The sequence below is a fragment of the Peromyscus eremicus genome, chromosome 7 (genome assembly GCF_949786415.1).
Source record: "Peromyscus eremicus chromosome 7, PerEre_H2_v1, whole genome shotgun sequence".
Classification (NCBI taxonomy): domain Eukaryota; kingdom Metazoa; phylum Chordata; class Mammalia; order Rodentia; family Cricetidae; genus Peromyscus; species Peromyscus eremicus.
This window is the reverse complement of record NC_081422.1, coordinates 69970107-69997829: the sequence shown is the minus strand read 5'-3', so window position 1 is coordinate 69997829 and position 27723 is coordinate 69970107. Positions and strand designations below refer to the sequence as shown.

General features: G+C 45.4%; 1 protein-coding gene across 1 annotated transcript; it reads right to left on the bottom strand.

Moving 5' to 3' along the window:
* Nucleotides 1-90: 90 nt before the first annotated feature.
* On the bottom strand, nt 91-12885 carry Lysmd2 (LysM domain containing 2). Its single transcript, XM_059267012.1, has 3 exons — nt 12613-12885; nt 2446-2777; nt 91-653 (listed from the first exon to the last, which is right to left on the bottom strand). Exons 1-3 carry the CDS (start codon nt 12883-12885, stop codon nt 611-613), a joined length of 648 nt encoding a protein of 215 aa, XP_059122995.1. The 3' UTR covers nt 91-610.
* Nucleotides 12886-27723: the final 14838 nt, after the last annotated feature.

Here is a 27723-nt window from a genome sequence, read left to right as displayed (position 1 = left end):
AGCCTAGGCTAGTAGATCCCTATCTTTTGAACAAAAAAAAAAAAAACAACTTTGTTTCCCCATTTTGAAAAGAAGAAATGAAGGCTCCTATGTGAAAACATAGTTTATTCTCTCATCCAGACATCTGTATTTTACTTTTACAAAATAGCAGACAAAATTTGGTTCTTTACAGTAGTACAGAATATACGATATTGAAATATATATTATAGCACTTGAGTTATAAACACACAGCAAAGGCATTATCACTTGACAGCCACCATGTTTTTCATACACTTGGGATCTCACTGGGAAATAAACATTGCTTTTGGCTTAAATATATAAATAGTCTTGGATGCTTTTTGTAGCTACAAAAGCCAGTCTAAAACTACCTCCGTCTACAAAAGTGATAGGCTTTAGAGTACAGTTTTGCTATCATGCCATAAGAAGACGTAACTACAGGAAGCCAGAGGAACTGATCACTTCAGTGCAGCTGCAGTTGCTCTACCTATCTGTGGCTCGAGGGTGCGCGCTATGGGAGTCCAGAAGCGGCGTTGCTTCCGAACTCCCAGTCAGTGGATTCTTTAGGGTCCAGCCATTTTGTGATGTGAGTTAAAGCGATGTCCACCAGTCACTAACTATGATAGAGCGAAGCAGCATAGGGGCTTTCTTCATCCCTGAAAAAGATAAATACAGCAGAAATCAGTGTTTACAACTGTACTCAGAAACACACACATACGACTTACTATCCAGTTGTCAAAGAAGAGCAGAAATAGACTGATGAAGCATTATATGTGCCTTGGAAGCCCAGTGATGGTCATGTTCAGGTGAACTTTCTTCCCTCTTCTTTCTAAGGGAAACTCAGTTATCAGAATAACAGCATTTGCTTATATAATATTTGAATATATTAATGATATTCTAAATTATATTTGTTGTCTATATTCCTCTTCTTTCTCAAAACGATTTAAAAGCCAGGAGTGGTAGCTCATGCCAGTTGGAAGGCTGAGACAGAGGATAGCCAAGACTTCGAGGCCAACTGAACTACAATGAGACACTGTATTTATTCAAAAATAAATGAATAAATGAAAATAAAAAGGATTTGAAGTCTATACAACAACTGATATGTATTATAAAATAGAAATTTTAAAGCCGGGCGGTGGTGGCGCACGCCTTTAATCCCAGCACTCGGGAGGCAGAGCCGGGCGGATCTCTGTGAGTTCGAGGCTAGCCTGGGCTACCAAGTGAGTTCCAGGAAAGGCGCAAAGCTACACAGAGAAACCCTGTCTCGAAAAACCAAAAAAAAAGAAAAAAAAAAGAAAAAAGAAAAAAAACAGAAATTTTAAAACAAGGACTAAGAAATCAATATATTAACCATAAAAAAAGACATAGTAGTTGAACCTTGGTATCAAATTTACTTAAAAAAAAAAAAAAAGGAAACAGTAGTTTGTGTCCCTTCATGAAATCATACAGAAAGAAAAAACCCAATTATACATAAAGAGAAAGGTTTGCCCTAGGGTCAAATTTAAACTGCTCAGAAGGAATCTTAGGGGAATCTTGGTAAACAGCAGCAATGTCTTGACCAGCATTATAAGAATCAGTATTTTGGGGCTGGAGAGGTAGCTCAGCAGTTAAGAGAACCAGCTGCTCTTCCAGAGGACCCAGGTTCAATTCCCAACACCTAAATGGCAGCTGACAGCTGTCTATAGCTCCAGTTCCAGGGGATCCAGCACCCTCACACACACATGTAGGCCAAACACCAATGCACATAAAATAAAAATAAATAAATAATAAAAACAAAACCAGGCATCAGTATTTTATGTCTTCTCCAGGGCACTGCTTCCCTTGGAGGTGTCATGAGATGCTCTAGTTCCAGTTGCTACCTCAGACAGCTAGCTGGACAGCAGCACTAGGCAGAGAAGCAAACTTTATATGCAAAAATAACAGAGACAGAGGTAGGACAACAGACTCAGCCCATGGAGTGGGTAGCAGCTCCACTTAGACTTCATAAAGATGCTTTTCTAGGGCCGAGGAGACAGATGGCTGTCTGTCCATAAAGTGCTTGCTGCACAAGCGTGAGGCCCTGAGTTCAATCCCCAGAACCCACAGAAAACACCAGGCATGGTGGCAGATTCATAATAATCCCGGTGCTAGAGAGGCAGGGCCAGGGGGGTTCCCCAAACGGCCAACCTAGCCTATTTAGTCACTTCCAAAAGATGCAGTCTCAAAAATACAAGGTAGACCGGATCCTGAAGAAAGGCATCCAAAGTTGACCTCTGACCATCACACTCTTGTGCATACACACACCTGCACACACATGCACCTGTATACACACACTACACACACACACACACACACACACACACACACACACACACACACACACATTCTACCACTAAGATAGATTTTTTTCAAACAAGAACATCATAGAGTATTGGTCCAGACTCTGACACCTCTACCAGGAATCTTCACCTGGTCTCTTCTTTGAGTTTCCTGGCTGCCTGTGTTGATAGCTTAATCTGTAAGTCAAGTCTCTGCAGGAAATCTCTGGCAGATACTTCCTCAGGCTGCGCAGGTTTGGGGTCTGGGTCCTGAGGGCTGGGAGGGGGCAGTTCTTCCCCAGCCAACACGGGCTCCTCCTCATGGCAAAAACTGCTGTCAACAGTTTCCTTTTCTGGAGAATCAATGGAGTTAAGTCCATTAAAGAGCAGAGGCTTCTCTGATAGAATCGGGATGCTCAAGGTCTTCTTCAGAAATATACAGTCATTGGTAAACAGTTTATTGGCCCTTTTAATCTGTTCCATCTAAAACACACAAAAAGAAAAAGAAACACAGAGTTACATACAACTAAGTTCCAGAGTTGAAATTAATATAAACATGGGACTGTACATACTCAGAAACAACTGTGTGCAATGCTGTGCTGGCTAGTTTTACGGCAACTTGACACAGGCTAGAGTCATTTGGGAAGAGGGACTCTCAATCGACAAAACGCTTCCATCAGACTTTCCCGTAGACAGTCTGTAGTACATTTTCTTGATTAGTGATGGATGTAGGTGAGCCCATCCCACAGGGGTAGTGCCGCCCCTAGGCAGGTGGTCCTGGATGGCAGAAGCAGGGCTGAGGCAGCCATGAGGAACAAGCCAGTAAGCAGCGCTCCTCCGTGGCTTCTGATCAGTTCCTGCCCCCAGTTCCTGGCCTGTCTTCCTTTGATGATGGAGCATAACCTGAAATCGACCAAGTTGCTCTTGATCATGGTGTTTATCACAGCAATAAAAACTCTTCGGCAAATGCTTTCTCTGCATTCTAGAATCTTTCCCTCTGCAGGGAACTCCTGTTATTTCAAAAATAACATGAAAGTCATTTCCTCCTTTACAAGCAGATTTGTTTGTGTTGCTAGGGGTTTTTTGTTGTTTGTTTAGTTGGGGTTGGGGGGGGTTGTTTGTCTGTTTGAGATGGGAATCTCATGTCACCCAGGTTGGCCTTGAACTCACTATGAAGCTGAGCATGACTGAACTGAACTTCTGACTCTGTCCCCACCTCCCTAGTGCTAACATCAGGTGACACCTTAGCTGGTTTATATAACGCTGGGGATCAGACCTGGAGCTTCACAAATGCTAGACAAGCACTCTACCAACTGAGCCGCATCCCCTGCCCTCTACAGGCAGCTTCTAACACATACTATTTCCTCTATTAGACACCTTTTACTATCAGCGGCCCTTAACCACTGAAACATAAAGATGGAGAATTTTTATCACTTATTTGTTCATTCAAAACACGCTTTTTATTATTTTGTGTGTATGGATGTTTTTTTGCCTGTGTGTATGTATATCTGTGTACCACATGCATGCAGTTCCCTTAGAGGCCAGAAGAGGGCATGAGATCCTGTGAAACTACCATTACAGAAGGCTGTGAGCCACTATGTGGGTGCTGGGGAACCAAACCTAGGTCCTCTGGAAGAATTAACTGCTAAGCCATCTCTCCAGCCCCTTTAGGACTAACTTAATTTTTTTTTTAAGATTTATTTATTTATTATGTATACAGTGTTCTGCCTGCATGTATCCCTGCAGGCCATAAGAGGGCACCAGATCTCATTAAAGATAGTTGTGAGCCACCATGTGGTTGCTGGGAATTGAACTCAGGACCTCTGGAAGAGTAGGCTGTGCTCTTAACCCCTGAGCCCCTAACTTAATTCTTATTTGAACATTTCTGTTACCAGGCTTTTTAAAATCTTTCTATTGATACGCTCTTACTTGTAGAGGGATCCCTATATCTCTGGAATTCTGCTTGGTAAATTAATAGACCCAGGAAGCGGTAGAGACATGTGTCTGAGCAGAATGTCAAAGAATGTTGTAGGTTAGAGCTATAACCATGGAGAAGTCCTTCTGACTTCAAATGGGCCTTAAAGAATTAGTACCTGAAGGTCTGCAGAGATGGCTCAGTGGTTAAGAGCACTGATTGTTCTTCCAGAAGTCCTGAGTTCAATTCCCAGTACCCACATGGCAGCTCACAACCATCTAAAACTCCAAGATCCAACACCCTCACACATGCAGGCAAAACACCAGTGCACATAAAATAAAAATAAATAAACTACTTTTTAAAAAAAAAATGCCGGGCGGTAGTGGCGCACGCCTTTAATCCCAGCACTCGGGAGGCAAAGCCAGGTGGATCTCTGTGAGTTTGAGGCCAGCCTGGTCTACAGAGTGAGTTCCAGGAAAGGCACAAAGCTACACAGAGAAACCCTGTCTTGAAACCCCCCCCCCCAAAAAAAAAAAGAACTAGTACCTGAAGGTCAGGTAAGAAAAGGAGATAGGGGACATTATACAAATAGTGTATCATTCTTTTACCCTACAGAGTTTAGTGTGAGTACTCACAATAGCCAAGTTATGTAACTGGTATAAGACCATCAATAGATGAATGGCTAGGATACAGAAATGTGGTACTTACGCACAATGGAGTTTTATTCAACCATAAGGAAAAAAGAATCATGTCATTTGCAGGAAAATGAATGGAACTTGGAGGTCCTCACGTAAAGAGAAATAAGCCATACTCAGAAAGACAAATACCTTGTGCAGATTCAAAAGGAGAAAGACATGGAAACAGAAGAGGGGAGAAAAGACCCAGCAGGAGAGAACAGGGGACAGGAGAGGGGAATGAGAAGGGAATATGATCAAAGTACGCTGTATGAGTGCATGAAAATGTCAGAGGAAACCCATGGTTTTTGTACCATTAGCATATGATCATAAAACTGAGATTAAAAGGGTTTTCAAAAAGTAACGCTCTTGACTGTATTCTTGATGAGCAATGGCCTGCACCAACAGCACTGTCTCCAGACTCGGTTTACCTAATGTCAAAGTGTGGCACCAGGCACGCAAAGAGCACCAGTTCTGCTGCAGAGCAGAGAAAGTGGCACAGCTTGGGAACAACAAGCATCCAGCCATGGTAAAGAAACTGGAATTCACTGCATCCTGCCGCTCCGCTAAGGTCAAGTGCAGAAGCTGGAGTTTATTTGGAATGTGCTAAGAAGCCCTTGGACAGGTGTGGTGATACAAAACCTGTAATCTCAATGCTGGGGGCCAAGGAAGGAAGAACCCTGCAACTTCAAGGCTAGCCCTGGCTACATACATTGTGGGTTTGAGGCTAGCCTATGATACACAGTGAAACTCTGTCTCAAAAAAGTGGGAGTGGGGCAGGAGGGGGAGGGTATAGTTCAGTTGATAGAGTTTTTTTAACATGCTTGAGTCCTAGGTTCAGTCTCCGGCGATGTTTCTACTAGGCATGGTGGCACATGTCTGTAACCCTAGAACCTGTGTATCTGTAACCTCAACACTTGGCAGGTGAAGGAATGGAAGTTCAAGCCCACACTAGCTCCATAAACCACAGTTGAGTTTGAGCCTGGGATACATGAGACCCTGTCTCAACAATCCAACAAAACAAAACAAAAAGATAGTTCCTGAGGGGTGAAAGAGGGAGAGATGTGATCTAATGATAGTTAAAGATCATCAGTTATAAACAAAAAAAAAAAAACAAAAATCAACCACTCTGGAGTTGTGGGGACCTTCACAGCAGCCGCTGCGTAACTGGATAATCCAGGCCACAGAAGATGCTCTACCTTGTGAGGAATGCTTTCTATTTCCATCTGAATACAGGTCTGGAAATTTCACCTCACAGCAAAGTAAGACAGCTCAAGATCCAGCCGAGGAAGAGCTGGAAATCTCATTTCCACGGGTCCCTGCTCCTCCTCACGGCCACTCAATCCTGGGAACAGAAAGTGTGACCTTTCAAAGTGACACAGAATGAGTTTCTGTTTCTCAGGAATGAGAGGTTTAGCAATGGTTCGAACACTTTCACTTTCATCGTCTCCTAGCCAGGTGTGAGCAGTGTGACCCAATGAGACCAGCCTACCACCTGGTCACTAAGAAACAGACTGGAAAAAGTCATGCAATGATTATCTCTGTAAATAGTAAATGATTATCTGTGACATGTTCCATTCCGGGTGTTGATTCCTTCCCATCACCTTGTTTCCATGGAGGAAAAGGTAGCTTGTTTGTCCTTCCTCATTCTCAAAAGAATATATGAAATCCACTTACAGGAAATGCCCCCAAAATTAAATATATGTCAGAATATATATTATCCATCTCCTGGAACTGGAGAATGGTGAGTGAGTGAAATGGGTCTGGAGCTATCTTTGGGGTGAAAGAACTTTCTGAAATTGAACGGTGTCAACGACTTCACAATTGTAAACTTATTAAACATAACTGGGTGAATTTTGTGCTCTGTAATTATACCTCAGGGACAGTGCTTGTGGGGGAAAAAAACCCATGAAAAACTATTAAAACCCCAAATTACAGGTTACCTCGCCATCCCTTTCACTCTGGGTACCACTATGACAGTCGACCACCTGGACCACATAGTTAAACCTGACTCCCAGGACTCCTCTTCCTGACCACACCACATTCTCCTAGCCAGGGAACTTTTACATGGGGACATGCAGAGCAACTCAGCTGAGCAGCTAAATGGACCAGAGGGATGACCTGGGGCTAAATCTGATTGAAGGTGGACACAGTGGCGTATTATCGCCGCACTCAGGCAGCAGAAGCAGGAAGATCAAGTGGAGCATTTCTCTGACACAGAGTGAGTTCTAGACTGTCAAAGAAGGAAGGGGCCATATGCAAATACATCTCCTTTGCTGCCTCCTTCCTACTTGCAGTTCCTATGCTGTCCTCTAGTTTTTCCAAGGTTTCCAAATAAAATACTCTAAGTGGTAACTTAGAGCTCTGACCAGTTTCCCCTGGAGGCTTAGATACAGCAGGGAGGGGCCGGGATGCTGGAAAAAAACAAACAATAGCTAAATCGAGAGCCAGAACAAAGGAAGGGGACTGCCTGTCTCGGTAGAAACAAACACAGCCAGGGACATTCCAGCCCCAGCAAGCTTATGTCTGAGGCTCAGACAGCAGTTAATGGTTTTCTCAAGCAGCCCCCCAATGGTTTCGGTTTCCCAGAACCACTTCCTCAAACTCTAGGAGAGATGCCTAAATGAGTGTAACACTCACCACTGGAGGAGGGGAGAGCACACACCAACAGCGCACCCCAGCAGCTGCAGCTGGGAGACAGAACTGCTCTTTCCTCTGGAATGGCTCATGCCTACAACCCCAAGTGCCGAAATGGAGGCAGGAGGATCGGGAGTTCAAGGCCAGTGTGGGCCACGTAGTAATTTCAAAAATAGCTGGGGCTACCTGACATCTTATCTCAAAAGAAAAAAAAAAAAAAAAAAAGAGGGTCTACGAGATGGCTCAGTAGTTAAAGGCACTTGCCACCAAGTAAGACCACCTCAAATGGATCTCTGGGACCCACGCGATGGAAAGAGAGAACTGACTCCTGTAAGTTGAACTCTGACTTCCACTCACACACAGAGGTGCATGTCATACCTCTCCCCACAACCCAAAGAAGTAAATGCCACTTGATATTTATTTATTTTATGTGTATTGCCTGCATGTATACGTGTGCACCATGTGCATGCCTGATGCCCAAGGAGGTCAGAAGACGGTATCAGATCCCCTAGAACTACATAGAGATGGTTGTGAGTCATCAAGTGTGTGCTGACAACCAAACCCGGGTCCTCTGCAAGAGCAACAAGTGTTCTTAACCACTGGGCCATCTCTCCAGCCCCACTAATCAATTCTTGCAGTCCACATCTTCAGCAGGCTGTGTGTCCTCTCGTAGTCCCAACCCAGGATCCTACCTTCCAGGGCCCGCTTAACTCCTGGGGCAAAAATCTCATTCCAGTCCAACTTTCTGTGGATTGGGTCCCCGTGCATGTGGAAGACCCATCACGTGCCCAGGTGTCTAGCATGGGTCTCAAATAATCCAGGTCCAATACAAGTAAAGAGCCACTAATGAGTTATTAGTGGCTCGTTGAAGAAAGGTGACTGTGGAAATAAATGTCATATTTTCTAACTCACTGGAGGAAGAACTGGGCCCAATCGACCTGGCTCAAGTCTTGAACAGAATTCTTCTTTCTTACAGAGAGGCCTCCTGTGGTGATATTGTGTTCCCCAAAATATTGTGCATGCTAATAAACTTATCTGGGGTCAGAGAAGAGAACAGCCACGATATTAAACATAGAGTATAGGCAGTGGTAGCACACCCCTTTAATCCTAGCATTCCAGAGGCAGAAATCCCTCTGGATCTCTGTGAGTTCAAGGCCACATTGGAAACAGCCAGGCATGGTGACCCACGCCTTTAATCCCAGGAAGTGATGGCAGAGAGCAGAAAGATATATAAGGCATGAGGACCAGAAACTAGAAGCTTTTAGCTGGTTAAGCTTTAGGCTTTTGAGCAGCAGTTCAGCTGAGAGCCATTGGGATGAGGACACAGAAGCTTCCAGTCTGAAGAAACAGGATCAGCTGAGGAACTGGCGAGGTGAGGTGGCTGTGGCTTGTTCTGCTTCTCTGATCTTCCAGCATTCACCTCAATACCTGGCTCTAGGTTTGTTTTTATTAATAAGAACTTTTAAGATTCCTGCTACAGCCTTCAGGGCCTCCAGGCAAATGTCTAGGTCAGATATACTCAAGAGAAACAGTAAACAAGTCAGAACACACAAACATGGCCATCTTTCTGACATTATGACTAATGCTGGATCAATAAAGTTCACACTCAAGAACCATGCCATCAGGTTTCCGAAAGACAAATCCATAATGTTTTAAGTCAGTTTATAGTTTTACACTAAGTCACATTCGTAGCTGGTTTGCATGTGGCCCTGGGCTACAGTTTGGACACACTTGACAGCCTATCAACAGATCACCCAGAACCTGGCCACTTCTCACCTCACCCGTCCTTTTTCACTGCTTTGATCCAAGTTACCGGTCCAGTACATCTGTATCACTGCAGAAGCCTTCATCCTATCCGGTCTCTCCTCGGTCCTGGTCCATAGACTCTATTATCAGAGCAGCAGCCAGAATGACCCTTTACAGTCAGGCCTGCTGGCACATACCACCACTCCAGAGGCTGAGGCAGGATGACAGATGCAAGGTCAGACTGGGATCACACAGGGAAACCTTCTCTCCAAACAAAACCCACCTGTGTTGGTGAGTTCTACGTCAACTTGACACAAGCTAGAGTCACTAGGAAAAGGGACTCCAGATTGAGAAAATGTCTCCTCTAAGATTGGCCTATAGGAGCCAGGCGGTGGTGTCGCATTCCTTTAATCCAAGCACTCAGGAGGCAGAGGCAGGGGGAATCTCTGGGTTTGAGGCCAGCCTGGTGTACAGAGTAAGTTCCAGGACAGTCAGGGCTACACAGAAAAACTCTGTCTCAAAAAACAAAACAACAACAACAAAAAAAAATCCGGGCGGCGGCGGCGGCGGCGGCAGCGGCGGCGGCGGCGGTGGTGGCGCACGCCTTTTAATCCCAGTACTCGGGAGTCAGAGCCAGGCAGATCTCTGTAAGTTCAAGGCCAGCCTGGTCTATAGCGCGAGATCCAGGACAGGCACCAAAACTACACAAGAAACCCTGTCTCAAAAAAGCAAAAACAAAAAACAAAACAAAACAAAATTTAATTAAATTAAAAATAAGAAAAAAAATAATAAGAAAAAAATTAAAAAACCAGGGGTGAGTTTGCCTTTAAGAGAACATCTAGCAATGTATGAATGAGAGCAGGAAGGTCAGTATCTGGTGGGTAAAGCACAGAGGTGCTGCTAAATATCCAACACTGCACAGGACCGCCTCCTGAAACATGGAGTCTCGCCATCTGTATCAACAGAGTTTAGCATACTGATGCACACCTGTACTCTAGCAGGTCAAAGATCAGGAGTTCAAAGTCATCATCACCTACATAGGGAGTTTGAGGACAACCTGGACTACATGAGACCCTGGCTTGAAAAAAAAATAAATAAATGAAAATAAAAAACATATTAACAATGGTGCTGAGGTTGAGAAGTCACGATCTAGACTTCTTGTAACCATAGATGGAGTGCCTGATTCACTATACCTGACTCTACCACATTAGAACCAGAAGTTGGGGGCTGGAGAGACACTGCAGCAGTTAAGAGCACTCTAAGGCTGCTCTACCCTGGACCAGGTTTTTTATTCTCAGCACCCACGTGGTGGCTCACAACAGGCTGTGACTCCAGTCCCAGGGGTATCCAAGGCCCTCTTCTGGCTGCCACAGGCACCAAGCATGCATGTGGTACACAGACATACATGCAGGCAAAACACCCCTGCACGTAAAATAAATAGCATTTTAAAAAATATAAAATCAGAAACCTTTATAAAAGTAATGAAGATCTGCGTTAGACTTGAATGGGAAAGGGTAATAAGGTTAAAAGTAACAGGGCCTACATTAGACAAATCGTAGGTTAGAAGGCATTTAAACAAAGAAAAAAAAGGGGGGGGGTTGGGGATTTAGCTCAGTGGTTGAGTGCTTGCTTAGCAAGCGCAAGGCCCTGGGTTCAGTCCTCAGCTCCGAATTTAAAAAAAAGAAGGCATTTGAACAAAAGTGGAGAACTAGGCAAATGTCTAGCAGATGCAAGCAATTCTAGAAGAACATGGGTCTCAGAAGAACTGTCAATGGGAAGAGACCACAGGAAATGCAACTCTCTTGGATATCGCAGACTCGGAAGTATACACATACTAGCCTAGTAGCCAAGACGCACAGAAACCAGACAAAATGACCTTCCTTCTTCAGTGAGCAGGATGCTGAGAGCTCTTGCTAAGATCAGAAGTAATATCTAGAGCAAAGAAAATAACTTTTCCCTGTGTTACTTCAAGCCGGTCTAGATGATAACTATACTTGGAAATACCCTGCCCTCTTACCTCTCTTCTCATCTGTAAGAAGATGAACCACACCTGTCTCCCCTAGGCTTCTTATGAAAGTCAAATTAAATAAGATCAATATGAGAACAAACAGAGGCTAGCTGGAGAGGTGGCCCTCAGAGTTCTTCCAGAGAACCAGGGTTCAATTCCCAGCACACACACAAGATGGCTTACAACCCTCTGTAACTCCATTTCCAGGACGCCCTCTTCTGGCCTCTGTGGGCACCAGGCACACAGGTGCTGCACATACATGCATGAAGGCAAAACGCTCACTCACAAAAAATAAATAAATAAATCATTTTCCTACAAATGAAAACAGGCGAATGTGATGCCTGGCACACAGCGGGTATTCAGCAAAGAGCAGCCACTGAGATTTCTCAGTTCTGCTTTTCGTTGGCTCTGACCCAAACCAGACCCCAAGGATGTGCATGAAGGCAGCTGTACATGTATGTTCACATTAGAACTGCCAAAAAGGGTCTCCAAATGGGGTGCTAATGCTCTCGGTGCGCTTGAATGATAGAAAGGCTTGCTGGTAAACAAACACCTGGTTAAATATGCAAAATAGGTTACTCTGAAGATGCAGACGGGATCATCTTTCTTCCGAAGCTTGCTGCCCACGAAGCTTCAGGAAAGAGCCCTGAAAACGGATACTGAGCTCCAATGTGAAAAGGCTATCACACAGCTCACAGTTAATTATAAGTAATTTTAATGAAAGAACTTCTTCCCTCAGGTTTCCATGATCTTCCCTGAGGTGTAACGCAATATACCCAAGATGCAAACCCTTATAAATTTGTAAAAACATAGCCCTCTAGCTCACCTAGACCTCAGTTCCTGGCTGCTCTTTAGCGACAGGTGTCACGTTCAGGGTTGCCAGTGAGCCCAGGGGTGTAATTTCACTTCTAAATAAAGAAGCAGAATCGATAGAACCAGAACCATCCCTGGGAAGAACTGGACATCCTGACTCATCACAGCTTGTTTACACAGCGCAGCATTCGCATCGGTTTGGTTTGAGTAAATATGTAGTGAGCCCCGGGTAGCAGAACGAGTAAAGGTAGCTATGGGTCATGCCAAAAACGCGGGCCTCCTTTAGTATTTTCTCACACGACAGACACGATCTGAGACTGGCAGAAGACCGTCCCTCTTGCAGCAGCAGCAGCAGCAGCAGCAGCAGCAGCAGCAGCAGCTTAGACTCCCATTGCAGTTGCAGCAGCGCGCGCCGGGATGCGGCGCGGGGACGCACGGCCTGCTCCCCCCACCCTCCCTCCGCTCCCCGTCCCCAACCCCGCCCGGAGGCCGCAGACCCGGGCCGCGGAGGCGCGCTCGGCTCACCGTGACTCCGTACTTGAGCGCGATGCCCTGCAGCGTGTCTCCGGCGCGGACCCGGTGCTCCACATGGCGCTCGATGACGCCGGCGCTCAGCGGCGCCCGCACGCTGGCCGTGCTGCCGTACGAGCGGGTCTTGGTGCGGGCCAGGCTCAGCGACAGCTCGGCCTCCTCCGGCTCCGAGCCGGAGCGAGAGCGCGGCGGCGGGGAGGGCGCCGAGGCCCGGTGCGCGCGGAGGCCGCCTTCCCGCGGGGCCGGCGCAGGCGAGAGATCCGCCATGGGTCCTGCCAAGGCCGCCCGGGCGCCGAGCTCGCCAAGGGGGCGGCGCCTCCTCCTCCGCCTCTTCCTCCTCACTGGGGCCGCCGCCGCCGCTGCTGCTGCTGCTGCTGCTGGCCGTGCCGCGGGGGCGGCAGGCGCGAGGCCGAGGCGGGGAGCTGTGGGTCCCGCATGGCGTGCGCCGCCCTCTGAGGCCCGCTTCTCCCGGCACCCGCGCTCCCCGTGCGCCGGGGAGGGGAAAAAGGGAGCCGAGGCCACGCCGCAGTGTGCGGGTCCTGCGGGAGGAGGCCCCGCGGAAGCGGGAGCGTTCTGAGGCCTCTGGGCCTCAGGTGGACCCCAGAACCAACCGTGCAGACAGGAAAGAGCCCGACTGCAGCCTTTGCTGGCCACAGTAGACACCCCCCACTACCGATGGTGCAGCTGGGCCAGCTTGCCCAGAGGTACCTGCTTCGTGACATCAAAGTCTTGGTGGGAGGAAACCTTGGTGGGAGGATCACTGAACAGAGCTTCCAAGGGTCCCTCTCCACCCTGGGGGTACGGTTCTTCTGACACCCTCTTCTCAACACACACACACACACACACACACACACACTTGCTTGGTACTGGGGATTGACCTCAGTCTTGCGCATGCTAGGCAAGCGCTCTATCACTGACCTATAATGCCCACGTACACCAATTCTTTCTGTTTAGTTTTTAGGCCTGCTGGGTAGCCGCGGTCTAACCCTTCAGTTGTTTGGCGTTCCTTCTTCTTTGCCAAGCAGTGCCAGTTTAAGGCCTAGACTGTCTTGAGAACCTACCACTATGGTTCATTCTCCTGGCACACTGTTTGTAATTTGCTGCCTGTGTCACTGTTACCGGCTTCCTCTTTGACACCCTGAAATCATAACTCCCCTGATGTTATCATTAAACCACCAAAGTCTCTTGTCTATCGTCTCCATCACAGCACCCTCTCCTCAATGCTGGCTCAGAGGGCTTGTGCAGAGCGGAATTAACCAGAACCTTCTGCCCTGAGTTTTGAGAGACACACCCTGGCCACACCCATACCCAGTGCCCCAGGTAGAAGAGGAGAATGAGGTGTCATTGGTTGTCTAAAGTTTTGGTATGTTGCTGTGCTGACAGACACAGAAGAAACAGGAAACACGAGAAGAGGAGCAGTGGTCCCCACATCACCGCTCAGGGGAGCAGTGGTCCCCACATCGCCACTCAGAGGAGCAGTAGTCCCCACATCACTCAGAGGAGCAGTGGTCCCCACATCACCATTCAGAGGAGCAGTGGTCCCCACATCACCACTCAGAGGAGCAGTGGTCTCCACATCACTCAGAGGAGCAGTGGTCCCCACATCACTCAGAGGAGCAGTGGTCCCCACATCACCACTCAGAGGAGCAGTGGTCCCCACATCACCACTCAGAGGAGCAGTGGTCCCCACATCACCACTCAGAGGAGCAGTGGTCTCCACATCACTCAGAGGAGCAGTGGTCCCCACATCGCCACTCAGAGGAGCAGTGGTCCCCACATCGCCACTCAGGGGAGCAGTGGTCCCCACATCACCACTCAGGGGAGCAGTGGTCTCCACATCACCACTCAGGGAAGCAGTGGTCCTCACATCACTCAGAGGAGCAGTGGTCCCCACATCGCCACTCAGAGGAGCAGTGGTCTCCACATCACCACTCAGGGAAGCAGTGGTCCTCACATCACTCAGGGGAGCAGTGGTCCCCACATCACCACTCAGGGGAGCAGTGGTCTCCACATCACCACTCAGGGGAGCAGTGGTCCTCACATCACTCAGGGGAGCAGTGGTCTCCACATCACCACTCAGGGGAGCAGTGGTCCTCACATCACTCAGGGGAGCAGTGGTCCTCACATCACTCAGGGGAGCAGTGGTCTCCACATCACCACTCGAGCTTCTTCTCTTGCTCCCTGAGAATAACAGCATCAGTACAAACCCACATGAGCACCCAAGTTAGTTGTTTTTATTTTTAGCCTCTACCCCATCTACAATTCATCCTGGACAAAGCCACTTAAACTCCTTCCTGATTCCCACCTTCATGTTTTGCATATTTGTTCCCTCCATTGGCGACGGTATTCTCCCAATATCCTGTCTACTGTTCGTTTGTTGTTCTTTTTTTTTTTTTTCAGACTTAATGTGTGTGTGTGTGCGCGCTCCATGTGCATTCAGGTGCTCGTGGAGGCCACCCCCTGGAGCTGGGTTTACAGATGGTTGTGAGCTACCCAATGTGGGTGCTGAGAACTAAACTCATGTCTTCTGGATGATCAACATTCTCTCTGAACTGCTGAGCCATCTCTCCAGCCACATTAGTTTGTTTTTGAGAAAAGGTCTCCCCTAGCCCAGGCTAGCCTAGATCTGATTCTCCTGCCTCCACTTCCTATGGACTGGAATTGCAGGCATGTACCATCCCAAATGGTTTATGCAGTGCTGTGGATTGAACCTGTGGATTGGTAGGCAAGCAGTCTACCAAGTGAGCTACATCTCCAGCCCCAGCATTTGGGGGATTTTTCGGGGACAACGTCTCCCTATATTTTCAAGGCTGGCCCATGTAGGCCAGGCTGGCCTTAAACTCAAAATCCTCCTGCCTCAGCCTCCAAAGTACTGGGATCACAGGTGTGTCTCACCACATCCCGTTTGTTTGTGTATGTTACCTGGGTCTCGTTATGTTGCCAAAGCCGGTCTAAAGCTCTTGAACTCAAGTAATCCTCCAGTTTTAGGCACAACAAATGCTGGGACCCACTGTACCCAGATTTCTTAAATCTTTAAGGTCCTTTTTCACACAGTATATTCTCAGAGCTCTGAGGAAGTATATATGCTAGAATCAAGTGATATATTCTCCATGGGATTTTTTTTTTTCTGATTCTCTCCCAGTTGTCTCTAGCCCTAGCCTGCCTAGTTGTTATTGTTTCCCCTTGGAACCTCCAGGGTAGTTTGTACATCTTGTTCAGCTTTAAACTCCCTGTGTTTTGTTTGAAACATTTGTGTATTTACCTTATCTCCTCCACCAGATGCATGCTCCTGGAAGGCATAATTGGTTCTTCCCTCAACCAACACCCTCCCCCCCCTTTTTTTAATCTCAAGCCGTGCCTACCTCAGTAAAATAAAAAATACAGAGTATTACATGTAGCTGAAGTACAGTAGAAAATACTAAGGTCTGAATTGGTTTAGCATGTACTTCCTGCTGTGGTATATCTCTGCTATAAGAGCAAAGACAAGAAGGCCCACTGAGTGTAGGCTGAGGCCTCTGAAGTTGTAAACTAAAACTAACTTCCCACGTTTTAGGCTGATTACCTCAGACATTTTGTTATGGTGACAGGAAGATGTTGGAGTCTAGTGTTGGGGTTCAGCCCTGACCTATCGAAGGGTCCCTTGAAGCGGGGAGTGAGGAATTGAGAAATGCTAGATAGGAAACAGAAGTAAACAAAGGAAAAAATAGAGACACAGGATAGCTTCGGGAGGGCCCTGGGTCAATACTCAACAGCCTTGAGTTTATTTCTAATGGACTTTTTATACACTAGCAAGGGGAGAGGCAAAAGATCTCCCCCTTTCAAGATCAAAGCACAACATACAAGCAAGTGTAGACCCTTCAAAACACCTGGTAACCATGTCCCACAGCAAAACATCTTGTGGTAAGACCTTGAAGTAGAACACACCTGGTAACCATGCCTTTGCATCCTATTATGTGGTTGGAGAGCAAGATAAACTCTGACTCTCTGACCTTGAGTCAAACCACAAGTTGGAATCTTTGTGGGCTCCCACAGGAAGATGACTAACAGATCAGGCAATTCTGAAACAATTACAAGCAACACCGATAATAGCTACAGTAGAACTGTTCAAACTAGTAAGAGTTCATCAAGATTTGGGTCAGTGGGCTAGGCACTGTGGTGCACTCCTTAACAAGCACTTAGAAGGCAGAAGCAAGAACATTGCTTCAAGTTTGAAGGTAGACTGGTCTATAAAGCAAGTTCTAGATCTATATCAACTATATAGTGAGAGAGAGTCTGTTTCAATAAAACAAACAATACATTTTTTTTTCAAAAGATATGGCTTAATGGTATTTTCTAAGATTCTTTTGTTAGTGTTTTTTTTTTGTTGTTTTTTTTTTTTTTTAAAGATTTATTTATTTATTATGTATACAGAAGAGGGCGCCAGATCTCATTACAGATGGTTGTGAGCCACCATGTGGTTGCTGGGGATTGAACTCAGGACCTCTGGAAGAGCAGTCAGTGCTCTTAACCTCTGAGCCATCTCTCCAGCCCTTGTTAGTGTTTTTATCTTAGTTCATTGGGATTGTGCTGACAAACTAGCACATACTGAGTTTATTCTTCACAATTGAAGGACTTGAGGACTCTAAGATGGGGAGGGCTTATCCAGTGTCTGGTGAACCTGTGTCCTTGTTCATAGACAGTACCTTCATGTTGTATTCTTAGATGGTGGTAGATGGTGGAGAGTGACAATGAGCGCCCTTGGGTCTGTTTTATAAGGACACTAACCCATTACACACACACACACACACACACACACACACACACACACACACAAAACAAGCTATGCTGGAAGACTCAACGTCATAAAAATGGCAAGACTCTATAATTAGCCTCTAAAATCTAGGCAATAGTAATTGGCATCCCGACGGGGGGGGGGGGGGGAGGGGGGATAGAGGAAGACGACAAGCTAGTTCTAAAGGGATCTGAACTGCTGGAATACTGTTCCCTTCAGAGCTGTAACAGTTGACATGGGGAAACCTCTCCTCTTGGAGCTGTTACACGGGCACTGGGGATTTCCTCTCAGAGCTGCAAGGCTTGTATAGGGGGAAACTTTCCCCTCTGAGCTGTAGCACTTACACTGCACAAGGCCAGCGTCCTGAGTTCTTTCCCCAGAAACCATATAAAGGTGGAAGGAGAGAATCCAGTCCACAAAGTTGTCCTCTAGCCTCCACATGTGTGCAGTGGCACTGGTGTACTACAGACAAACATACACCTTATGTATACACACACACACACACACACACACACACAATTATAATCTTGCAGCTCATTTCCTCTCACTATTTGACCATGTTTTATTGTTTATCTGTTCACTTTCTGAAAGACCTCTCTGTTGCTTCCAATTTTGGGCAACTGAGAACTTTTATGTATAGGTTGATGTGTGGTCTTAAATTTGAACTCCTATAGGAGCACGGTTGCTAGACCTAGGCTAAGGCTGTGTTTGGCTCTCTGAGAGACTGCCAGACTGACTTCTGGGGTGTCAGTGATGTTTGCATCCACAGCTGCACTGAGAGTTGGGGCAGCCCCGGGTTCGAATTTTAGCCTGAACTTTGAGGAAATCCTCTTGCTTCTGACCCCACCCTACCCCAACCTTGCCATCTATACCCAGTCCCCCACCCCACCCCTTTTTTTAAAAAATCTTATTGCCTCAGCTAGCACCGTGATGTTGATTAGGAATACTTGGGGGAGGCAATCCTTGCCTTGTTTATGCAGCCAGAGGAAAACATAGTTACTCACCAGTGTGTTATGCTAGCTGGAGAGTTGTTGTTTTTTAATAGGCTCTCTTTATCAAATCAAGGAAGCATCCTTTTATTCCAAGTTTGCTGGGAGCGTTCTAACATGAATATACATTAAGTTTTGTCAAAAGCTTTACAAACGCATGTATAGGTGTGGTCACCTTTTCTTTCCTCTGTTGATGTAATCAATCAAACTGTTTCTGACTATCGAGCCACTTCATCATGCTGTGCAGTTCATTTTCTATATGGTCTCATCTGATTCGCTAAGACTCTAGGATTTTTGTGTTTGTATCCATGGGAGGCACTTACTTACCTGGGATTCTCATGGACCGTAGTGTTTGGAATTAAGGCAATGTTGGCCTCACGGGATGGAGTCAAGTATTGTGTGAAGACTGTATAAAACTGATAGAATTTCTCCATACATGTGTGGACGAATTCACCCTGAAATCACAATTAACCTATCAAATGTTAGAGTAAAATCAAATAAAAAGAGATTAGAAAAATGTGGGCTAATCAACAAAACCAAAAGATAGTTCTTTGATAGATGAGCAAAACTCATCAACTTTTACATGGGCTGACCAAGGGGAAAAAGAGAGAACTCACACTGAAGTGCTTAAAATTGGGACTAAAACAACATCAATACTTATTGAAATAAAAGGAATAATGATAGCACATTGTAAACAACTACACTAATAAATGAGATAACTTAAATGAAGTGAAGAATTATCAGAAAGACACAAACTAATGGCACTAACCCAAGAAGAGGCATAAAATCCAAGCTGGTCATCACCCCAGCACTCAGAAGATAGACGGAAGGATGAGGTGTTCAAAGCCAGCCTCAGTGAGTTTCCAGGACAGTCTGGGCTACATGATATCCTGTCTTAGAGAGAGAGAGAGAGAGAGAGAGAGAGAGAGAGAGAGAGAGAGAGAGAGAGAGAGAGCTGGGTGGTGGTGGCACACACCTTTAATCCCAGCACTCTGGGAGGCAGAGCCAGGTGGATCTCTGTGAGTTTGAGGCCAGCCTGGTCTACAGAGTGAGTTCCAGGACAGGCACCAAAACTACACAGAGAAACCCATCTGGGGGGGCGGGGGAGACCAATTTAGTCATTTTAAAACTCTGAATAGAGAAAAGCCAAAGCAGAATAGTGCATGCCTACAGTCTGCACCCCTGGAAGAACTGACACTGGAAGATTACAAGTCAGTAGCCTTGCTAGACTGTGGTGATATTCTGTGTACCCTAATAAATTTGCCTGAAGATCAGAGAGCAGAACAAGCCACTAGACTAAACATAGAGGCCATGCAGTGGGGGCACACACCTTTAATCCTAGCACTCGGGAGGCAGAGATCTGTCTGGATCTCTGTGAGTTCAAAGCCACCCTGGACTACATGAGATTGACTCAGTCTAGGAAAGAAACAGAGCCAGGCAGTGGTGGCACATACCTTTAATCCCAGTACTGGGAAGCACACACGCCTCTAATCCCAGGAAGTGATGGCTGGGTGGAGAAATGTGTATAAGGCGTGAGGAGACAAGAACTAAAGGCTTTTCGGCAGAAGCATCCCTTTCAGCTAGAGGCTTTTTTGGCGGGAGCCTTTCTCAGAGGATTTCAGCCAGAGGATTCATGGAGTTGGTGAGGTGAGACGTGGCAGTGACTTGTTCCTTTGTCATTCTAATCTTTCAGCATTTACCCCAATATCAGGCTCTGGGTTTCTTATTAAAAGACTATATTAGAATTCGTGTTACACTGGACTGCATAGTGACATCCTGCCTCAAAATAAGTACAAAGAACAGCAACAAAAGGCAGGAATCCTAGCTCATGCCTTTATGCCAGCATTCAGGAATGTTGAGTCGGGATCGTAAACTTGAAGCTAGCCTGGGCTACATAGTGAGCTCCTTGCTTAGAAACAAAACAACTCTACCAAGACCCAGATAGCTTCACCAGCAAATTCTACTGAACATTTAGAGAAAAATTAATGCCATGCTTTCACAAACATTTGCAAAGGACAGAAGACAAGAAAACACTAACATCATTCTCTAAAGCTAATGCTATCCGAATGCCGAAAGAGTCAAAGACATGAAAAGAAAACTGAAGACTAATACAACTGGAGATGCATAGTGGAAATTTGTCTCAAAAAAAAAAAAAAAAAAAACCTGGGCATGACAGTTCACCTCTGCAATCCTAGCACTTGGGAGGTAGAAGCAGGAGGGTTAGAAGTTCAAGGCTACCTTCAACTAGATAGTGAGTTGGAGGACAGCCTGGCCTATTTGAGACCCTGTTTTAAAACAAAACATCCTAAGCCAGAAGACACTATTTACGGGGGTTTCTACAATCATCAACTCACAGACAAACCTATTTCATCTATACCTGTACTTTGCTCCTATACACACACACACACACACACACACACACACACACACACACACGAGTATTTTAAAAGCAAAGCCCAGAAACCATTTCTTCTGTAACTATTGGTTTTTTTTAAATATTTTTATTTATTTACTTGTGTGTACATTTTTCTGTGTGAGGGTATCAGATCCCCTGCAAGTAGATTACAGACAGTTGTGATCTGCTATGTGGGTGTTGGGAATTGAACCCAGGTCCTCTGGAAAAGCAGCCAGTGCTGTTAACCACTGCGCCATCTCTCCAGCCCCCCATAAATATTGTTTATTACTCCAAAAGATAAGCATTCTACAAAAGCATGATTCTGATCCCATTATTACCACCCCTAATCTTTAAATAATACCTTAATATAATCAAATATCCTGTGTTTGCATCTTGGTGCTGGGTGGTATACATGCTATGCAAGCATTCTATATCCCCAGCCCTGGATTTACATTTTCCCTGGTTGTCTCGTGTGTGTGTGTGTGTGTGTGTGTGTGTGTGTGTGTGTGTGCATGTGTGTGTGTACAGTACTCCCAATCTTCCCTTGAATTTGCTCTATAGCTGAGGATAACCTTGAACTCTTGACCCTCCTGCTTCCACTTCCCAAATAGAGGGGGTTACAGTGTGTACCACATGGCCAGATACTGCTGTAACTTTTTAATAGCTATTTTGTTCAAACCAGTATCTACACATTCTACTCAGTTACCTATTGAATTTCCACATAGTTTCAAGCTTTCCTTCACTCTTTTGTTTTTCTTCCAGTTTTCTGAAGAAATGCTACAATGTTAGGCATGTAGCTTGCTACATGAAGAAATGCTGAGATGTTAGGCATGCAGCCTGCTACATTCTGGATTCTGCTGGTGGAATTATAGTGGTGTGATTTAACATGTTCACTATTATACAGTGACTCAATTTTAGGTGATTGCTGCCAATTCTGCTATAAATATGATTTAATCCATCTGTCATCAACATGCTGTTGCTCTTGTAGTCCTTAATAATGGCTGCACCCTTTGTAGCATTCTTGAAGCTAGTGATCTCATCCAATCTTCCTAACAACAACCCCATATGGTTCTTATTATTATCCCTAATCTAGAGATGAAGAACACAAAGCTTAAAGAGGTTAAGGAATTTTGACTACAGTTAATTCACCAGTAAATACCTGGGCTCAAACTCTATCTGATGTTAAAAACCCATCTTGTTATCCATTGTATGATAATGTCCCCTCACATCCCTTTGCCTGAGGCTCATGATGGTTGGTTGTTTTAAGACTCTAGGAAGTAGTCTTTCAGTCTATCTAAAAAAACTTCCACATTTCATATCCTAAATTACACTTGGGATGCTTTCAGCTCCAAGTAATAGAAAACCTGCCAGCCCACTCCCAAATAACCACACAGAGAATTATCATTAATTATAAAAGCTTGGCCAACAGCTTAGGCTTGTTACTACCTAGCTCTTACAACTTAAATTAACCCACATTTTTTTATCTATGTACTACCACATGTCTCAGTACCTTTTTCAGCACAGGGCAAGTTCATCTTGCTTCTCCCTGCGTCTCCTGCAACTCTGCCCTTCTTCATCCCCATACTTTTCCTCTGTCCACAAGTTCCACCTAACCTCTTCCTGCCTAGCTATTGGCCATTTAGCCCTTTATTAAACCAATGAGAGCAACACATCTTCACAGCGTACAAAAAGACTATGCCATAACACTCAACAATAAGGATATTTATTTTCTCACACAACAAGAGAGCTAGAAGTAGGACAACACCAGGGGTGGTTAACAACAGCATTGCAGATCCCAGGCCATTCTGTCTCTTCTCTTGGACACCATCAGTGTGTTTTTTGCCCTTCAGCTAGAACCTCTGATGGTTATAAGATGGCCATTCCAATAGCCCCATGGAACCACTTCCTTCATGCATGTTTCTCTCTGCATTTCTGTGTAAGGGCAAGAAGCTCCTTGACATGGGAAAGGAGACAGGAGCCATGCTAAGAGCCAGAGAGTGGGAAAGAGTGCTGGGAAATGCTGTCTTCTGGACATAGCTGTTGCTCTCATGAACCCCCTGTAGTTATTGTTTCCTGTGAGATCAAGCCAACAAAATCAGTATTTCCGCACACAGCACTAATTGGATGCAATGAGGGGGTACATAATAGTGATAGGGGGACATATTGGGAGGTATCTGGAAGGAGTAGAAGGAGAAAGTTGAGATGGATAAACATATTAAAAATTCACATCATGCCGGGTGATGGTGGCGCACGCCTTTAATCCCAGCACTCGGGAGGCAGAGGCAGGTGGATCTCTGTGAGTTTGAGGCCAAGCTGGTCTACAAAGCTACACAGAGAAACCCTGTCTCAAAAAACGAGAGAGAGAGAGAGAGAGAGAGAGAGAGAGAGAGAGAGAGAGAGAGAGAGAGACTCAAAAAACCAAAGAAGGAGGAGGAGGGGGAGGGGAGGGAGAAAGAGGAGAAGAGGAAAAAAATAGAATGGATGTGGAACAGGCAACCAATAATACTGCTACCCACTCCCACGGGGGTGTGCTACATGTTCCTTCATAAATAATTAAAACGCTTCCTTGTAACTACTGCATTTTTATTTTCTGCTGTCTGACATTTTCTGCCGTGTGTCCACTTCTTCATCTGCAGGAAGAGGCTACACCGGATGATCTGCCATCTAGCAGTTCTACTTTATTCTACATCTGCACAGTCCGGAAAGCAGTTGAGGTGCCGGAGAATTGACTCCATTGGTGAAATGTTTGCTGCACAAGCCTGAGGATCTGGGCTTGATCCTCAGCACCCACGTAAAATGACAGCTGTGGCAGTGAGTACCTGTGACCCCAAGGCTAGGAAGGCAGAAACAGGGGCTCACTGACCCGCCCCAGTCCCAAAAGAGAATCTGTTTCAAGAAGAAGAAAAAAAAAAAAGATAGATGGTGTTAATGTGCTGACCCGCCCCTTGAAATCCCGCCCCTTGGCGCTCCCCTGCGTCCTGACATAAAAGCCTCATTTTAAGAAAAACCTCTTCCCCTTCCTCTCTCTTCTGCTTGCCCCCCCCCCGCCTCTTCCCCGCCATGAGGTGTGCACACCTCCGCTTTCCCTTCTCTCTTCCTCTCTCCCTCTTTCCCTATCTTTCTTCTTGTAATGAACTCCACATGAATGAAGCGCCCAGGTTGTAAATAAATGGCCACCGCCACCGCATGGCGCGTCTTGCCCGCCGCCCTCCCCTGCATCTGCCCTGCATGTGAGCGTGTTTTCCCTTATACATGGGATACCCTAACCCAGCCAGCTGGGGGTCCACCGCATGATACATCATAACAGATGGCACCTGAGGAATGACACCCAAGGTTGACCTCTGGCCTCCACATACACATACAGATATGTGCATGCACACCTGCACACATGCGCACACACATAGAGAAAGTTAACGTTTAAGGGCAAAACTAACATAGTGATACAGGCCTGTAATACCAGAACTTGGAAGGTTGAGGCAAGATCAGGAGTTCGAGGTCACCTTCAGCTAGATACCAAGTTGGAGGCCAGCCTGAGCTATGTTAGACCTTGTCTCAAAAGAAAATCATTTTTAACTATGGTCTAGAAATGCTGGCAGGTTCAAACTAAGTCATAGGTATGACTGTGTCCTTTCTTAAAAAAAAAAAAACCTAGAACATGGCCGTTAGATTTGAAGACCTGCAAAGACTGGAACCGGTACTATCTTCCCATCTTCCCATTAATTTATTTTGTTTGTTTGCTTGCTTGGTTTTTTTATTGTTGCCTCTCCCATAGACAAGGCTGGCCTGAATACCTGACCCTCCTGCCTCCACCTCCCAAGTGCTCAAACTGAAGGTCTGCACCATCATACCCACTATTTGTTTTGTTTGGAATTGTAGCTGTTTTTGTTTGTTTGTTTTTTGAGATAGGGTCTCACTAGGTAGCCTAGCTTTCTGGGAACTCACTATGTAGACTAGGCTGGCTTTGGACTCACAGGTATCCTCCTGCCTCTGCCTCCTCAGTATTGGGATTAAAGGTGTGTGCCACCACACTCAGCTGGTATTTTGCTTTTTGAACTAGCATCTCACACTGTAACGAAGGCTGTCTTGTACCTTACTGTGTAGCCCGGGTTAACCTTAATATCTCAGCAATCCTCCTGCATCAACTACCAAGTGCTAGAATTACAGAATTCCACTACCTGGCCCTGTTGTAGAATATTACTTTAACTATGTGAAGGTGTGTTACATTTGTTTATGTTGTGGAATATTGCTTTAACTAGGTGAAGGTGTGTTACATTTGTTTAATTATGTAAAGATTTGTTACATTTGTTTACGTTGCGGAATGTTACTTTATGTGAAAGTGTGTTACATTTGTTTGTACTGCATTTGTTTAATTATGTAAAGATGTATTGCATTTGGTTCACCTTGCCTGCCTAAGGCACCTGATTGGTTTAATGAAAAGCTAAACAGCCACTAGCAAGGCAGGAGAGGGGTAGGCAGGGCTGGCGGGCAGAGAGAGTAAGTAGGAGGAAAAACCTAGGCTCGAGAGAGAAGAGAACGAGGGAGAAAGAGAGGGACATGCCCGGGGCCAGAAGCCAGGCAGCCACCAGCCAGACATGGAGACAGAAAGAAAGTAAGGTATACAGAAAGAAAGAAAGGTAGAAAATCCCAAGGCAAAACATAAAGAGAAACAGATTAAAATAAGCTAAGGACGAGCATACAAAACTAATAATAAGTATCTGTGGCATGATTTGGGAGCTGGTTGGTAGCCAAAAGAAAAACCCTGCTACACAGCCCAGCTTCTTATCAATGTTAGTTTGTTTGTTTGTTCGGAGACAAACTCTTTGTAGCCAGATGACCTTAAACTTACAATGTAGCTGAGGATGACTTTGAACTTGTGATCCTCTTGCTTCCATCTCCCAAACACTAGAATTATAAGTGCGAGGTGTGTGTCACCATGCCTAGCTTATTGATTGCTAATGTTAAAAATAGGAAAGTTAAGTATCCTGCCTGCCTTATTTGTGTAGCCACTGACATCTACTTGCTTCTAACCCTCATGGGACAGACAGAGGTTGACTAGATGTTCTTTTTTCTCAGGCATCTTTAGTGTGACTTCAACATCTTCCCAGAGCCCACACATGGCTTGCTATCTCTGCTTGGGCTGCCAACTATGACTACAGTGTAAAAAATCACTTCTGTGTCTGCTTCATTTCATAGACTGCTTCTGAAGTAATGCTCCATTCACTGTATCACATGCATCCATTTCTTCATGGAGAACCATGAGATCGCCACAAAAGAAGACAGTCTGCAACCAGCTACCTTGGCTACTCTTACCTCCAGTCTGAACAAAGGAGCTCCACTACCTTTAGTTTATGCCTACAACACCTTTCTCTAGTAAAACTGATTTGATCTGTAAACAGCCCCGTTTTTACTTAGTAAAAGGCTGTGATTTGTAATGAGTGTAATGACATATCTGGATAGATATATCAGACATCCTGTCTGTTATACAGATCATTTGGCATAATAAATGCAAAAGAAAATTTGAGAACCTTATTTAAGCTGGTTTGGTCACACCTTCCATTTCATTTTATTCTTTTCAGAGCACAGTCTTTTCATCCTGACAAGGGGTACAGGGTTATAACTGACCATAGAAACACAGATATCTCTCAGCAGCCATGGTATACCTGCGTTCACCACCCTAGTTTCCAGGGCCTTCAAAGATCAGTTTTATTTTCTGACTTGACCCTACTGGCCTGTTTTTTGTTTGTTTTTAATGTATATGTTATACGGGTGAGGGTGATCTAGGAGACCAGAAAAGGGCAGGGGATACCCCAAAATTGGAGTCACAGCTGTTGTGCTGTCTCTTGTAGGTGCTGGGAACTGAAGTTGTATCCTCTGGAAGAGTAGCAAGTTCTGTTAGTGACTGAGTCATATCTCCAGCCACCCCTGTTTTGAAATGTACAAAGGGAAATGCTGATGCAGCCAGGGGAGAAGGGGAGAAGATGTCCATAATTACTGGCTAAGCTGGATGAGCCGGAGTAAGTACTACTACCTCTTTGCCTTGAATGACTCTGAATGGATAAAAACTCCCTCTGCCCATCTCATGGGGCAGTTACAAAAATAAACACAGGAATGGGAAAGCGGATTTCTGAACAAATGCGAAGTTGCTGTTATTATTTTCAACTATAGAATTTCCTCTCCCGCATTTTTTTTAACCACATGACTATTGCATACCTCACTCCAGACAGCATCCACTGAAGTTCACGTTCATTCGTCCTTTATCTGATGTAGATTCCATCAGCCCTGCTGCATCCATCTCTTTAGTTCATGTACCTACACTATGTTTCTAAACACAAATCCCGCCATACGATGGAATACTGCATGGAGCAACTTGGAAAAACCTCAACACAGCTGTAAAGGTCAAGTACCCTAGCAAAGGTTATATACTCAAAGTACCCAACAAGAAGTCAAAAGGAGAGAGACCTAATCAAATTAGAAAATGCCTCTATTGTGCGTGTGGTGGTACAGGCCTGTAATCCCAAGCCTCAGGAAACAATCAGGAGGATTATGAGTTCAAGACCAGCTTAGGCTACATTATAAGACCCTGCTCACCTTCAAAAATAAGTTTCTGGAAGGAACCCAAATACTATGTACTCCCATAACCAGGGATTTGTCCCATCCTACTCTCATGCTTTAGAAACAAGATAATATTCTATGGTTCCTAAGAACAAGGCAGAGAGAAAAGGGCATTCCAGTACATACTCAAGGGAGAAAGTGAGACAACTAAAAGATCCATGGTAATAAACTCAGGGAGTTTGAATGTCTACCCAGTGAGTCGCAGGCCAATGAGACGCAGCTATCTTTTGCATGGCATTTTTTTATAGGGCCTTCCCATCAGGAGACTGCATCCAAAAACCATCTCTTGTAACCATGGTGAAGGAATCTTTATTGTGTGTGCTCTTAGTACCAACAGG

Bases quoted from the DNA above. Each gene is read 5' to 3' on its own strand.
- Lysmd2 (XM_059267012.1), bottom strand. From the start codon at position 12,885: ATGGCGGATCTCTCGCCTGCGCCGGCCCCGCGGGAAGGCGGCCTCCGC. The intron at 2,778-12,612 runs GTGAGCCGAGCG...TGTGTGTTTTAG, and splicing joins CGCTCAAGTACGGAGTCACG to ATGGAACAGATTAAAAGGGC. The intron at 654-2,445 runs GTGAAGATTCCT...TATCTTTTTCAG, and splicing joins AAACTCAAAGAAGAGACCAG to GGATGAAGAAAGCCCCTATG.